The following is a 17,081-nucleotide window of genomic DNA, read 5'->3' as shown; positions in this document are numbered from 1 at the left end:
ACATATGAAGGGGAAGCATAGGAGTTTAATCTATAATTCACTGGAAGAACTGCTGACCTTCTTGCTTAGTTCTGATTTCTCAAAAGTATAAGGAAAGATGGAAGACTGGTAGGCTGGTTAAGTTTTAGTCTACAGATTGGGCAGGTCTCTAAATCTTTAACTTTGCAAGATTCTTTAACATTAGAAAGAAAATAAGTAAACAGATGTTTGAATATAAAGAAACAGCATAAGAGTATTTTGGGAGTGATGGAACTGTTGTCTCTTTTAGTTGTGGTAGTGATTATGACTATATATTTGTTGAAAATCATGGAACGGTACACCAAAAGGGTCAATTTCACTAAAATGTAATTGCAAAAATAAGCATGTTGTTTAAAAACAGAACAAAAAAACATAAACAAAAGGAAGCCAAGAGAGTATCAGTTTCACCTCATCTAAATCTTAATGAAGCTTTGAACAGTTGGATATATATAATCTTCTATATCATATGTTATTCTTAAATGGCTTTATTTTTATTTTTTCTCTTTGTTTTTTAGCCACCATAGTTGCTATAACTATGGGTACACATGCCATCATTGCGTTAGTCTTATTTAAATGACTTGCAGATGCCAGATATTTCAAGATTAGCATATGTACTTAGTAATATTCTAATTAGCATCCTAACAGATTTAAATTTTAAGTAGAAAGGTGAACTTAATGTTTATGTGGGACATAAATAAGAACAGTGAAGAAAATAAGAGTACATGATTTCCATGTTGGGATCCACTTGTATTCAAACAGTTTGGTAACTGGCATGGGAATACATTGGTGGAAGAAAGTAGAATGTAGTATAGATGGACATATAATGCTATATGCTATATACAGTACTATATACTCATAAGTTTGTTTGAGGCAGTCACACCATGTAACTCAGGGTGTTTTCTAATTCTTGTTTCTCCTGCCTCAGCTTCCTGAGTGCTGAATTTATAGGCATGTACAATACTATGTACTTTTTAAAGGACAACTGTGTTCTTCAAGTCAAAGTAAACATTAGTTTACACAGTGCTAGCACAACTCTTAACCTTCTTCATGAAATATTGCAGATAAAGCAATGAGTTCGTGATTTAAAAGTTCAATGTTGGCCAGGTAGGTGATTGCACACCCGTATCCCAAAACTTGAAAAGCAGAGGTTAGATTATGAGTTCAAGGCCAAACTTGGTCACATACTACCACCACATCTAACAATTTACTTTCTAATGAATTTATTCAGTTACATTAATTTTTTTGAAATATTGTAGGGATTTTTCATATTACTTGTACAAAGTAAGGTTTCATCATAACATTTCCAAATGTCCATGGTATGTGTGTGTGTGTTAGGGAATTTTGTAGATGTACATCATATGTTTTTATCTATGTCTACTCCTTTTCCCTTCCTCCACTCTGGTTTCTCCTCCATCTCCCCATTAGTACTCAACTCGGTGTTTTCCCTCCACTGAGTATATGAGTGCTGCCATTACTGGAGTATACCAGTGATTCTATAGATACTGAAAAAAAAATGATAGGTATACAGTAAAACACGCAGTTGAGCTATTAGAAATGTGTGTGGAAATTTCTGTGGTCTTACTTTGGAACTTTTTCTTTCACTTTAGGACCGCAAATTAACTAAAGCTGAGCAGCAACGGTTCAAAGAAGAAGCAGAGATGTTAAAAGGCCTCCAGCATCCCAACATAGTTCGGTTTTATGATTCCTGGGAGTCCATATTAAAAGGAAAGAAATGTATTGTGTTAGTGACTGAACTAATGACATCAGGAACCTTAAAGACGTAAGTTGACTCTGACAGTACCAGTTGATATGGAAATTATTTTAAAGAGTCAAAGTTATTTATAAACTTTTGGCTTATAGTTTTGTAGAAGGCCTGGGACTATAGCACAGTGAAATAGCACTTACTTAGTATGTGCAAGGCCTTAGGTTCCAATCCTAGTATTATGACAACAAGAAGAAAAGAATTTATAGAATCTATTTCAGATTGATTGAAAAATCAGCATATTAATGAAGTTTATTAGAATATGCAGTGCTGAAAAGTTAATGTTTGGGGACCTAGGGATGAAGGTCAATTGGTTAAATACTTGCCTAGTATGCATGAAGTTATGGGTTCATTTCTCACACCATGTAAAAGTAGAACAGTGGCACCCACCTTTAATCTCAGCATTGGGTGGTAGGGCAGAGACAGAATCAGGAGGTCAGGGTCATTCTTGGTTACATGGTGAGTTCAGGGACAGCCTGAACTACATGAGATCATCCCTCAAAAACACAAAAAATGAGTTAGAGAGATGGCTCAGAAATTAAGAGCACTTGTTGCTCCTGCAGAGAGGCTCCTACCACTAATGTTATAGATGCTTCACAACCATCTATAACTAGTTCCAGCGAATCCAATGCCCTCTTCTGACATCAGTGAGTACCTGGTACTCACTTAATACACATATATGCATGCAGGCAGACACTCATACTTATAAAATAAACAACTCTAAAAACCCGCAAAAGTTAATGATTTAGAGATCTCATAGAATTTGAGAGTTGAAAATTATTATAGAGAGAGTATAATTGCATTTTGAAAAGGTAATGACTTGCTGAGAGTTTGGCCAAGCTTACATACCTAGTAAGGAGTAACTACTACATAATTATAGTCCTTTGTTTGAAATCAATTTTTTTTAATTTGGTATGAATTGACTGTATAATCACTTGTAAATAATTAATTGTGAAGTGTATATGTTTCTTAGCATTTTACACTAAAATTTTATGTAGCCAAGCTCTCCAGTGACTGGGTAAGTAATTATTTAGAAGTAGAGAAGGGCTTTCTTTTTAAAATGGTGCTTTCATTAAAAAAAGTCACTATAGCATGATTATTACTTTGAATTACAAATGTTAGACATTGTAGAATATCTTCTAGAGTAGGTCAAACCGTTTTTTTGAGTGACTGTGAGGTTGGATGGGAAACTTTTTTTGTTTTGTTTTGTTTTGTTTTGCTTTGCTTTGTTTTTCTGAAACAGGGTCTCTCTGTAGCCTTGGCTGTCCTGGACTCACTTTGTAGGCCAGGTTAGCCTTGAATTCACAGAGATCTGCCTGTCTCTGCCTACCTGAGTGCTGGGATTACAGCTGTGTGCCACTGTGCTTGGCTGGGATGGGAAACTCAAGTGATAGTAAGTCGCTGAAAGATTAGATAAGAATGGGATTTTGGATAGATTTTTATTTTTCTACAGCAGACAGTAGAAAGTAATTTGAGGGCTAGAGAAATGACAGAATGGTTAAGAGCACCTGATGCTCTTGCAGAGGACAGGAGTTCAAGTCCTGGTATCCACATTGGGCAGCTCACAACTGTCTGTAATTCCAGTTTCAGGGGGTCCAGTTTCCTTTTCTGGCCTCCACTGGCATTTGCATGTACGTGCACATTAACAAATACATAAATAAAAATGAACCTTAAAAATTATTCATGGATAGCAATCATAGTAAGCAGAACAGCTCATTCATTGTGGTATTTATGGAATAATTTGGGAATGCTTGTTTACACATGATCTTTATTTCTTTGTATAGGTACTTAAAACGATTTAAAGTCATGAAACCAAAGGTCTTAAGAAGCTGGTGCAGGCAAATTTTAAAAGGATTACAGTTCTTACACACAAGGACCCCTCCTATAATTCACCGGGATCTGAAATGTGACAACATTTTCATCACAGGACCCACTGGATCTGTGAAGATTGGTGATCTGGGACTTGCAACCTTAATGCGCACATCATTTGCTAAGAGTGTCATTGGTGACTAGTATTTTACAATTTACTGTCAGTTGTATAGGACTGGAACAGAAATGATGAGTCAACTATAGTCTTGAGCAAAATTTTGGCCACTGCCTGTTTTTTATTCTCTCTCTCTCTCTCTCTCTCTCTCTCTCTCTCACGCACACACACACACACACATTTTATTGAGACAAAGTCTTATGTAACTTGGACTGGCATTAAATTCACTATGTAGTAGAAGGCCTTGAACTCTTAATCCTCCTGGCTTTGTTTCCTCAGTCTTAGGATTTTAGGACCCAGCCAGCATACTCAGCACACTGTTAATTTGCTTTGAAATAATTGTGACTGTGCTTTGAAATACCAGTTATATGAAAATTGACTTTTTTTTACTACATCCTAGTGTGTATATTTTATAGAATGTATTAAGAACTATTTATTTTTTTAAATTTCTTTATTTTACATGTATGGGTGTTTTGCCTGCATGTGGGCACTGCACTACCTTTATGCAGTACCCACAGGGTTCAGAAGATGGTGTTGGAGCCATTGGAGCTGGAGTTACAAACAGGTGTGAGCCATTTTGTGGGTGCTAGAACTGAACCTGGGTCCTCCACAAGAGCCACAAGTCTTCTTAACCCCTGAACTATCTCTCCAGACCCATCTAGTAAAGATTATTTAAAGATTCTGAGGACTTAAGGAACAAAGTTTACGAAATTAATTTATCTAAATTTGAACTAAAAAGTAATATATAAAAGACAGGTTTCTGTATAATTTAATTCTGGCTGACCTGAACACTAGGCTGGTCTCAAACTCAGAGATCCTCCTGCCTCTGTGTCCTAAGTGCTGGTATCAAAGGAATGCACCATACTGCCTGGCCTTTTCTTGAGACAGAACTTAATTATAGACCAGGCTGACCTTGAACATACTATATAGCTGAAAACAGCCTTAAAATTCTGACCTTCTTGCATGTTACCTTGCAAGTAGTAGGATTAGAAGTGTGAACCATCATTGTTAACACTTTTAACATCTTAACCTAATCTTGAATGTTTAAAATTGTAGTATTTTATCAATACAAAATAATTAAATTTGCTTTCTTTGAGACAGGTTCTCTCTACACAGTTCTGGCTGTCCTGTAACTCGCTCTGTAGATCAGGCTGGCCTCAAACTCAAAGAGAACAGCTTACCTCTGTTTCCCAAGTGCTGGGACTACATACGTCCACCACTATTCCTGGCTTGATTTACAGATTTGCTTTGAGGGGGCAGAAATGAACATATAGTCTTTATGGGAAAGAGAATCTTGACAAATATATTTTCTCTTTAATAAAAATATGGTTGTGGTATCATTTTGTAGGTACTCCTGAGTTTATGGCTCCAGAGATGTATGAAGAACACTATGATGAATCTGTAGATGTTTATGCTTTTGGGATGTGTATGTTGGAAATGGCTACTTCGGAGTATCCATATTCCGAGTGCCAGAATGCAGCTCAAATATACCGGAAAGTAACCAGTGTAGGTATAATTTTATTCATTTTACTTGACAGCTTGCCACATTTTTGTGTTGAAATTACTAAAATTGATTTAGTCAAATTTAATTATGGGACAAAGGTTGTGCTTTAGTGGTATTATCCAGTATACACAAGACTCTAGTGGGAGAAAAGAGAAAATACCCACCCCACCATTATGGTTTAGTTTTATATAATAATATTAGTTTAACAGTTATACTTAGGAAAGCTTTAGATTTATTAAGTTTTTTTTGTGTACTTGAACTCTATTGGGATCATATAAAATTACTCTATTATGTTTTAGAAAAATACAGGTATATCTTTATTTGTAGTAAAACTGTAGATATTAGATTGGTTTTAATTTTGTTTTGTTTTTGTTTTTCTGAAACAAGGTCTCACTGTATACTTCTGGCTGTCCTAGAACTCACTATGTAGACTAGGCTGGACTTTTTAACTCACAAAGATCTGCCTGCCTCTACCTTCCAAGCCCTAGGATTAAAGGTGTGCGCCACTACACCTGACTTGACTGGTCTTAGTTTTTAAGGTTAGAAAATAAAGACTGACTAGAATAGTTTGAAGGACTAATAATACTTCTAAGTGCCCAATTATGAAAGAATAGCCAATATAAAATTTTTGAGGTGAAGTGTGAATCCCTACTGTGAATAATTATGTTAGAAATTGTAAGGACTGCTATGACAAGAAGTGTTTGTACTCTCAGAGAGCTTGCATTTCTAGTAAGAGAATAACATAAATTAAGAAATAACTACTAAGACATGGTGGTGTACACCTGTAACCCCAGCATTTGGGTGGCTGAGGAAAGAAGGTTGTAAGTTTGAGGTCACTCTGGGCTACATAATGAAATCCAATCCTGAAAATCAGAAAAAAAATGTAGTATAAAATAAGAGGATAGCAATATAGTAATGGATACAAGGTGGAATTAGAATGTTTTCATTGTTTAGGGTAGACTACTTCATATCTAGCGGTGGGGGGGGGCTAGAGATAGACCATGAAAGAGATTGTTAGTGTTTCACAAAGCTAATAATAATAGGCACATTTTAATCCTTTAAAATTTATATTATTTAAAATAGACAAATGACAGTTATTTTCATTTATGGAATACAATGTGATATATGAAATATAAAATTAAGTTAGTTTACCTGTCAGTTCACTTGCTTATCATTTTTGTGGTGAGACACCTAAATTTTTCTTTTTAATTACTTTATAATGTGCTGTGTATTATTGACTGTAATCAATGTACTGTTGAGTATATTTCAAAACTTATTCCTGCTGCTTAATTAAAACTTATACCCATTAAGTAACAGTTCCTAATTTCTTCCCAGCCTCTGATAAGAGCTCAGAAAAAGGGCTACAGTACTCTGTTAATTTGTGTCCTTAATTTAAAAAACCCCAAGTAGAAAAGTATTTTGTGCTTGATTTGTAAGTTATAGTTCTTTAATTGTTTTCACTTATAGAGGTATAAATTACCAAGGAAATCAGGGCGATGTCAGTGTAAAGATCATAAAAGACTATTTCTGTGAATAAAATAAAATTGATAGGGTCTCATTGTATCACTGAGGCTGGCTTTGAACTCTATCTTAACCTTTCAAGTGCTGTGCAAAATATATCTTTTTTTGTGATTCTGGGGATCAAATCAAAGGCCTAATGAATGTTATATGTGTGGTCTACCACTGATCCATACCCTTAGCGTAACTGTGATTTTGAGTGACTATTATTTTTATATTGACATATAAAAACACCATATCATAATTTACATTTCCACCTCTCTTAAAGCTTTTTGAATTTTGGATCCAAATTGACTCCCAATATTCCCAAATTTATCTAGTATATGATAACAAGACTTTGTGGTTCTGTTTTCGTTAAGGTAGGATGATAGGTGTAGAAGTAGATCTTAGGTTGTCTCAGTCCATGGCAATTATTCTACTTCTAGCTTGATTTGTAATTTTCTATTTAATGACTGCAGCAATACTTGCATTATTTTTGTAAGCCCAAGCCTTATAAAAAATACATAGTAAAATGTAAAATAAGCAGATTCAGGTAAATAGCATGCTTTTTTACAGGAAAATTGTACATTGTCTAGACCGCATGTATGTCTTTTTAATTTTAAAGTGTGCATATAAATTAATAGTTACCTTTTTGACCTTTTTCATATGTATGCAACATTTTAATTTGTTTTTATTCCTCCTTCTCTCTCACTGCCCTGTCCTATCTTTTCTGCCTACATCTTGCTTGTCTTCTATTCCAACTAATAATCCACCCTCTGCTTTTATATCAAATGTATTCCATTATTCCTCATTTTCTCCTTCCCTTTTCATGGCCCAGTTTCTCCCTACCCTCACACAGAGACATACACAATACACACACATGCACAGACAGAGAGACAGACATTAAGATTCCAATTATGGTAGAAAACATGCATTTTGGCTTATTTGCTTAACATAATAATTTCCAGTTTCATCCATTTTCATGCAAATGCTGATTTCATTATTCTTTACAGCTCAATAAAATTGTATATATGTACCATACTTTCATTATATAAGTATATTTGGATAAACATTGAGACTGTTTCATTTCTTAGCTGTTGTAGATTGTTTATCAATAAACACAGTTGTATAATTATCTCTGTGGTCTTTTGACAGAAGAGTCCTTTGCATATATACACCAGAACAGTATAGCTCAGTGATGTGGTAGTTCTATTTTTAGTTTTTTGAGGAGCCTCCATACTGATTTACAAAATGGTTGCAATATATTATATTCCTACCAGCAATGAATAAGTTTTCCACAGTTTTGCCAGCATTCATTTTCATTTCTTTTGTTTTGCTTACTTTTAATTAGTTCTTTGAGACTATCATGTAGTATATTTTGATCATATTCACCTTCCCTCCCCCAACTCTTCTCCGATCCATCCTCCTTTTCCTATTATATACATGTCCTGTTGCGCCCTCCCACAAGGCATTTTTGTGCTAACCATATATTTTTGGATGCATCCACTGAAGCATGGTCAACTAATCAGAAGCTATACTGTTAGAGAAAACTGATCCATCCTCTATTAGCTGTTAAGAATTTCCAGTAGCTACTCATTTAGGCATGAATCTCTATGCCTAACTAACCTCTCTATTGCTTAGATTTGGACTTGCTTAGGCTTGTCCAGGTCTTGTGCTTGCTGTCAGAACCACTGTGAATTTTATGTGTAGCTTCCTTCCTGTTTCCAGAAGACACCGTTTCCTTGTAGTCATCCAGGGCCTTTGGATCTTCTGTCTCCTCTTTCTCAAAGATCCTTGAGCCTAATGAAGAGGGATTGTGATATAGAGGTCCCATTTAGAGCTGAACAGTCTCTTATTCTCTACACCTGGGCCAGCTGTGGAGTTCTGTGTTGATCATCTTCTATTGCAAACAGGCTTCTCTGATGAGAGTTGAAAGATACCTTTATGGCCAACTTTTGGAAATTGTTGTTTATTCTTTGTTTCATTTTTATCTTGTTTTATTTTTAACTTAAAATGGAGTAAGTACCTTTATGGCATTTTCATGTATATTGTTGATTTCCCTCCCCTTCTCTCCTACTTTTCACACCATGTCCAACTTTCACACTGTACCTTTCTTCTCCCAATATTTCTTCTGCTTTGATATCTGTTGTATTTATTAACCATTTTTATTTCTTCTAAAATTTTATTTGTTCATTTACAATTTGATGCATATATTCTTTCATAGTGTCATAACATATTAATGTACTTTGATGTTATTTACCCCATTATTCTCTCTCATCTAATTAAGATTAAACCCCTTCCCGAATCCCCTTTTACTTTCATGTCCTTTTCTTTTGTACTCCACTGCATTTAATTTGAGTTCCTTGCATGACCATGGGTAGGGTGTTATTTACTTAAGCAATGGCAACTGTTGCAGGATACTTGATCCCATTGTGAACCCCGAGATTGTGAAAAAACAAACAAACAAACAAACAAACAAACAAACATGTCTTTTGTTTGGTGTGGTTCAACTCTAACAGACACCCCTAATCCAAGAACTTCTTGTTTATTGTAAACAGGGGATTATGGTGTGGTTTAGCCCTAGCACACACCTTTAATCCAAGAGCTTTCTGTACACAGGATTTAATAAAGTTAACCCTAGGTCAAGAGGTGGAGCAAGAAACCAGCTGAAAAGGGATTAAGTAGTAAGAAAGGACTTTGAAAAGGGGGTATTTAAGACAGAAGAGGATATCAGATCTCCTGGAGCTGGAGTAACATGTGGCTGTGATCCACTCAGTATGGGTTCTGGTAATCAAACTTGAGTCCCCTAGAAGAGCAGCAAGTGTTCTTAACCACGGAGCCATCTTTTTAGCTTCTATTATGTTTTCTTAGTAATGATTATAATGTATATATACTTGGCATATTACTTCTCTCCCCTATCACTTCATATTAAATTGTGAGAATTCCCCATATTATTAATTGCAATAGTATTTTTAGTCTCTATATGTATATGTATATGTATATGTATATGTATATGTATATGTATATGTATATGTATATATATATATATATATGTTTGTCTCAGTTGTTAATGTAAATTATTTACAATTTTCAGTTATTTGTGGAGTTGTGATAAAAATATCCTTTTAAAAAGTTAAACTTGGACCCGGGCATGGTGGTGCACTCCTGTAATTCCAGCACTCAGGGAGGCAGAGGCAGGTGTGTCTGTGTGAGTTAAAGGCCAGCCTGGTCTACAAAGTAAGTCCCGGACAGCCAAAGCTACATAGAGAAACCCTGTCTCAGAAAAAAAAAAAAAAAAGTTAAACTTGGGCTGGTGAGATGGCTCAGCTGGTAAAGTCACTTTCCATTAAGCTTGACAACCTGAGTTTAATCCCTGGGAAATATGTGGTGAAAGGTGATTGTTTATCTACTCCAGCAAATTATTCTCTGACTTCCACATGTATGCTACGATCCTCCATCCCAGACCAGGAAATAAAACTTAATTTAAAAAAGTTAAATTTGTCTGGATGTGGTGGCACAGGCCTGTATTCTCAGCCCTTGGGAGGCAGAGACAGCCAGATTTTCTGAGTTCGTAGCCAGGTGAATCTACTTAGAGCTGTGTTTCTCAACCTTCTTAATGCTGTAAATGCTGTAACCCTTTAATACAGTTCTTTATGCTGTTGTGACCCCCCCCAACCATAAAATTATTTCATTGCTATTTCATAACTGTAATTTTGCTACTGTTATGAATCATAATATAAATATCTGATATGCAGTAGCTGATATGCAACCCCCAAAGGAGCTGAGACCCACAGGCTGAGAACTGAGGAAATAAAGACTTCAAAGCCAGCCAGGGCTATGTAGCGAGATTCTGCTTGAAATTTTATAACATAAATTCATATGTATGATGATCTCATGGAATAAATGCTGTGTTGATTTGAGCTTTGTTTTTTTTTTTTTTTTTTTTTTTAACAAGAAACCATTTTCTTCTCCCAGGGTATAAAACCAGCCAGCTTCAATAAAGTCACAGACCCTGAAGTGAAAGAAATAATTGAAGGATGTATTCGACAAAACAAATCTGAAAGGTTGGTGGAATTATAACATTATATAAATGATGGGTGTATTTTTAATTCTGGATAATGGGTGTAATATATATCACTGCATACCATTTGACATTTTAGACCTTGCTATCATGTGCTGAATTTGAACTGACATTTATGTTTGTTGTGACAAACTTTCGTCACCATCAACTTAACAGTGAGGTGAAATAAATTTTTAATGGCTGGGTGGTGGTAGTATATGCCTTTAATCCCAGCGCTTGAAAGGCAGAGGCGGGAAGATCTCTGTGAGTTTGAGGTCAGCCTGGTCTACAAAGTGAGTCTAGCACAGCCAAGGCTACACAGAGAAACCCTGCCTTGAAAAAACAAAACAAAATTAAAAAGTAAGGTATAAAGCAGGTAACAAATTGCTTGTTGAAGTAGTTGAGAGTAAGCAGATATATTACATTTGGGTTTATATCTTTGTGCCAACAGTAATGGTAAAAATAATATGGATATTTTTCTTCAAGGAGTATTCTATACTTATTTGTATCAATATTTGTATTTTTCTATAGATAACTGTTTTAGTGTTGGCTTTACTTTTATTTTGAGCTATGTATAATTACTGGCTTAAATTTTTTATTGTTTTTTTTAAAATATTATGTGTATGTGGGTGTATGGGTGTATGTATGTGCACTATATGCATGCAGATATGTGCAAAGGCCAGAAGAGGTGTCAGATTCCCTGGACCTGGAGTCATATGCAGTTGTAAGCTGTACTGGGAATCAAACCTAGGTCCTCTGGAAGAGCAGCAAATGTTGTTAACTGCTGAACCATCTCTGCAGCACTATTTTAGCCATTTTAAGTGTGCCTTTAGAAACATACTTCAAGTATATTCATATTCCTATACATCCATTACCAGTATCAATCCCCAATATATTTTCTTCATTCAAAACTGTAACTGTGTAACCACTAATAATTCAGAATTCTTTCTTCCAGACCCTGATAATCTCTGTTCTAGTTTCTCTTTTAAAAATAATATTTTGAAGGTTGAGGCCTTGGGAGCTTTCCCCCTATCACATTAGCATATCTATTGGTGTCTTCCTTGTTCAGGTCATATTTTGCCAACTATGTTGGTAAAAATTCATGGGTGTAGCTTCCCTGTCATTTCTAGGAGACCCAATTTCACAGTATACTTTCTGTTCCTCTGGTTCTTATAATCTCTCCCTTCCTTTATAATGAATTTTGAGCTTTAGTTTGCAGGAGTTTTGTTGTAGATGTATCATTTGGGGCTGGGCTCCACAACTCTGCCTTTTGGTGGGTTGTGATTTTCTGTAGTGGTTAAGTGCTGTATCACTGAATGGTATCAGCAGCCCTAGACATGTTTTTGTTTGGTTTGGTTTCTTTTTTTATTCTTCTTTTTTGAGATATATAGCTCTCTCTATATAGCTCACTATACAGCTCTAGCTGTCCTCAGACTCATTCCATAGACCAGGCTTGTCTCAAACTCACAGCGATCCACCCACCTGCACTTACAAGTGCTGGTATTAAAGGTGTGTGGCATTACACCCAGCCCTAGATGTGTTTTTTAAAGTGAAGTTAAAAATATTGTATGGAGCCAGCAAGATGGCTCAGCAAGCCTGGGAACCTGAGTTTGAGATCAGGGCCCACATGAAAGAAGGAGAGAACCAAGTCACACAAATTGTCCTCTGGCCTCCACATATAAACCATGGCATCTGCCCCTACCCCCCAATAAAGTGTAATAAAAACATTAAATATTTTGTGTTGAATTCATAGTTTTATTTTAGATTTTGATTGTTGCTTATAATTACACTCTGATTAAAGAACAGTACTCAAGGAACTCAATGACTGGCTCTTTGGCCTCCCTACCCCACAAGGGAGGAGCAGTCCTGTTAGGCCACAGAGGAGAGCTTTGCAGCCAGTCCTGAAGATACCTGATAAAACAGGATCAGATGAATGGGGAGGAGGTCCCCCCCATCAGTGGACTTGGCAAGGGGAACGGTGGAGATGAGGGAGGGAGGGAGGGACTGGGAGGGAATGAGGGATCGGGACACGGCTGGGATACAGAGTTAATAAAATGTAACTGATAAGAAAAAAATAAAATTAAAAAAAAGAACAGTACTCAAAATAACACTGTGCTAGAAAAATCACAGGCCTCAAGGTCACAGTAAGATTAAAATCTAGACGCACATTTAATGTCATCTTGAAGTTACTCATTCCTCAAAATAGGTAAATACATTATCTTTTGAATTTTCAAAATATTACCTATTAGTGAATGGAATTTTATGTAAGAAGTGGGAAATAGTAAGAGCTGGAGAGGACAGAAACTCCACAAGGAGAGCAACAGAACAAGAAAATTTGAACACAGGGAACTTCCCAGAGACTCATACTCCAACCAAGGACTATTCATGGAGATAACCTAGAACCCCTGCACAGATGTAGCCCATGGCAGTTCAGTTTCCAACTGGGTTACATAGTAATGGGAAGAGGGACTGCCTCTGACATAATCTGATTGGCCTGCTCTTTGATCACCTCCCCCTGAGGGGGTAGCAGCCTTACCAGGCCACAGAAGATGACAATGCAGTCACTCCTGATGAGAACTGATAGTCTAAGATCAGAAAGAAGGAGAGGAAGACCTCCCCTATCAGTGGACTTGGGGAGGGGCATGCATACAGAAAGGGGAGGAAGGGTGGGATCGGGAGGGAAGGAGAGAGGGGCTTATGGGGGGGTACAAAGTGAATAAAGTGTAATTAATAATAATAATAAAAAATCCAAAAAAAGATAATGTATTTAAAATATTTAACAGAGATATGTTATCAATAGTAGGAATCAATATTTTCTTCTGCTGTTATTGTTTACTAAAATATGTAAAAATTTATTGAGAGACAAAGGGCTCAACTTGTCTATCTTTTCTTAAACATATCTTACTTTAGTGTTAAAACTAATAAGTGAGTCGTTTTAATCGTACTTTCTTAGTTAATACTTGTATCTTTTTTTTTTTAATAAAAATAAAAACCTTTAAAAGTCCTTAACTTTTCAGACACTATGCTGTCTGTATGTCTTTTACAGCAGGGGCTGTCTAGATAGACACAATAGATACAGACAGATTAATTATAATATGCATATGTTAAAAATTTGCAAAGTAAAATTTTAATTAATTAACTTGCTTACTATGCAAAGTAAATTTTAAGTTACTTTCCCTAGCTTGCAAAAGAATCCTTTGAAGCCACATCTTCTAATTTCTCTTTGAAGATGAGAATATTAGCTTTTAATATTAAGTTAGGGTTGTTCTATTATGTATATAGTATAGTCTGAAATTAGAGTCCAGTACTTCAGGAAACCCATTGTTGCTGAGTATGCTTGTGCATGCTTGAAATCCTAGCACACAGGAGATCATTACAGGATCATTGAGATTTGGAGGCTAGCTTGGGGTATATAGTGGAACTGTGTTCACTTAAAAAAAAGAACAAAGAAAAGAAAGAGAAGAAGAAGAAAAAGGAAAAAAAGTACATGGTAGGGCACCCTTTGAAATCCAGCACTTGAGATGTAGAGGCAGGCTGATCTATATGTCTTCAAGGCCAGCCTGCTCTATTTAATAAGTTCAAAGTTAGCCAAAGCTACATAGTGAAACAGTCTCAAATTAAAAAAAAAAAGAAACTACTGTTCTTCATTGAAGCACGTTAGCTTACTTATGACATTCCTCTAAAGAGTGAAGTATACACTGATTAATTAATTAGTCTTTTTTAAAAGTTTTTTTGAAACAACAGTCTCATCCTATAGCCCAGACTATTCTGGAACTCACTATGTAGCACAGGCTGGCAAATGCTGTGATACAGGAATGAGCCATCACACAGGCCTTCTGACTGGATATTTGTTGAGTAATGTCTGTTTAAAACATTTATAAGAGTTTGGATTTTTCAATTCACATTAGAGTTTATATATCTAGGAGATAGTTTGAGTTTCCTTTGTTGAATATTTATTGCTTTAGTCTTATAGTAATATAAGCCAGTGGCTTAAGAGATGCTAATAAATCTATTAACAATTCTCTCTAGGTGTACTTTTATGTGTGTTACATTTTGTTGTGAAGGTATATTACTGGTTATTAATCTTTAAGATCATGCTATATTCGTGTAAGTTGACTTTTTTTGTTCCCAGTAATAAATTTATTATAATGTGTAGGTTTTATAACAAAACAATTAATGGCTTAATAGAAAATGTAAAGTAAGATTCTCACTTTGATATAATTAATGTTTACTATTTAAGGATCATATTTTGCTTATGACTGCAGAATTGATAATGAGATATGTGTTTTGTTTACTAGGTTATCTATCAAAGACCTACTAAACCACGCATTCTTTGTGGAGGATACTGGACTGAGAGTGGAGTTAGCAGAGGAAGATGACTGCTCAAATTCATCCCTGGCTCTAAGACTCTGGGTTGAAGATCCTAAAAAATTAAAAGGCAAACATAAAGACAATGAAGCTATTGAATTCAGTTTCAATTTAGAAACAGATACACCTGAGGAAGTAGCATATGAAATGGTAAGTAAATCTTAGTGATTTTTTCCCTACACATTATAGTATCCTGACTGATTATTCTTTTTTACTTCTTTCTTTCGTTCCTTCTTCCTTCCTTCCTTCCTTCCTTCCTTCCTTCCTTCCTTCCTTCCTTCCTTCCTTCCTTCCTTCCTCTCTCCCTCTCTCTTTCTTCCATTTTTTTGAGACAGGGTTTCTCTGTGGACAGTCCTGGCTGTCCTCCACTCACTTTGAAGACCAGCTGGCCTCGAACTCACAGAGATCCACCTGCCTCTGCTGAGATTACAAGTGTGTGCCACCACCCTACCTTCTTGTTGCTTTCTTTCCTTTCATGTTCTTCTGTGCGCTCTCTCTCTCTTTCTCCCTCTTTCTTTCTCTCTCTTCTCTATCTCCCCCCCCCTGTATATTTGTCCAGGTATGCCTATATATGCATGTATAGGTGTGTGCTTTTTGCTCTGCTTTTTACACAGGTGCTGCGATTCTAAACTCAAGTGCTCATGCTTGCATGTCAAGTATTTACTGACCAAGCTGTCTCCCAAAATTCTCTTCTGTATTCCTTGTTTATATTGTTATGTCATTGCAAAGTACTTTTACTAGCAATATATGTTAAATTTGCATGTACACTATAAAGAACAGTACAACACTGTTTTGTTAAAATAAAATTGGGAGCCAAGGAAATGGTTCAGTTGATAAATTACCTGTTGTGCAAACATGAGGACCTGACTTTGGATCCCCCACCACCTGTGTAAGGTGGTGTGGTGTAGCTCTGTAACCAAAGCTCTGGGTAGGTGAAAATTGTAATGGGGGCCACTGAGAGAACCTGCTGTAAAAAATAATAAAAAGAGCAGTAGAAGAAGAATTCTGATGTTGACCTCTGGCCTTCATGTGCATATAGAGATATATAAAATTAGTCTTAGCTCTCAGAAGGAAGAGGCAGGAAGATCAGATGATTTGCTGTTTCTCATTTCTGCAACTTCTTTTATTTGGATGCTGGGCCTCTTGGATTGGTTATCAAGTATTCTTGATCCACCCCTCTGTCTTTTTTGTTTGTTTGTTTGTTTGTTTTTGTTTTTGGTTTTTGGTTGTTGTTGTTGTTGTTGTTGTTGTTTTTGAGACCAGGTCTCATGTAATCCAAACTGGTCTAGAACTTACTGTGTAGCTGAAGATGGTCTTGAAAGTCCTGATGCTCCTTCCTTTGCCTTTCACAGCTAAAGTTTCAGGTGTGTGCTACCATGTCTAACCTTGTTTTTAGTGATCCATAACTTTAATTTTATTTACTATGAGGTGAGTTTATTGGGAAATTTAAGGTGGGCAAAATTGGATATGTGTGCTTCATCTGTTTTCTGTCATTTTGGTTTGGCTTTAAACAGAATCATGTTACATAGCTTTGGCTGAACCTCAAACTCATGGCAACCCTCCTGCCTTCACCTTCCAGGAGCGGGGATTGCCATTCCCCTTAACATTTTTATAATCTTTCAACTATCATGAAATTTCTGATATACAGATCCTTAAGTTTTATAAAGCAGACTGTTGGCTGGACTTGGTGGTACATACCTATAGTTCTAGCACCTACGGGGCAGATTAGGAGATCAAGTAGTTCAAGGTCACTCTCAAGTGCATATATAGTGAATTTACATGAGACAGTGTCTCAAAAATAAAAAAAAAAAAAAAGCAAGCAAGCAGAGTATAAGACTAAACATGGTGTGCCATGGTACTTCTTCAAATCATGCTGTCTGCTGCTCAT

At 36.0% G+C, this 17,081-nt stretch overlaps 1 protein-coding gene across 6 annotated transcripts in view; it reads left to right on the top strand.

Annotated features, from left to right (window-relative positions):
• Wnk3 (WNK lysine deficient protein kinase 3) overlaps positions 1 to 17,081 on the top strand; it is a 134,577-nt gene that overhangs the window by 41,062 nt on the left and 76,434 nt on the right. For all 6 annotated transcript variants that reach the window (XM_055617935.1, XM_055617936.1, XM_055617934.1 and 3 more), the window contains exons 4-8: positions 1,626 to 1,798; positions 3,565 to 3,785; positions 5,113 to 5,270; positions 10,741 to 10,829; positions 15,124 to 15,343. In XM_055617935.1, the coding sequence (XP_055473910.1) occupies positions 1,626 to 1,798; positions 3,565 to 3,785; positions 5,113 to 5,270; positions 10,741 to 10,829; positions 15,124 to 15,343 (861 nt within the window). The remainder of the gene's footprint in view (positions 1 to 1,625; positions 1,799 to 3,564; positions 3,786 to 5,112; positions 5,271 to 10,740; positions 10,830 to 15,123; positions 15,344 to 17,081) is intronic.

This window comes from Psammomys obesus, unplaced genomic scaffold (assembly GCF_907164565.1).
Source record: "Psammomys obesus unplaced genomic scaffold, mPsaObe1.curated_primary_1811, whole genome shotgun sequence".
NCBI lineage: Eukaryota > Metazoa > Chordata > Mammalia > Rodentia > Muridae > Psammomys > Psammomys obesus.
This window is presented reverse-complemented; position numbering and strand designations above follow the sequence as displayed.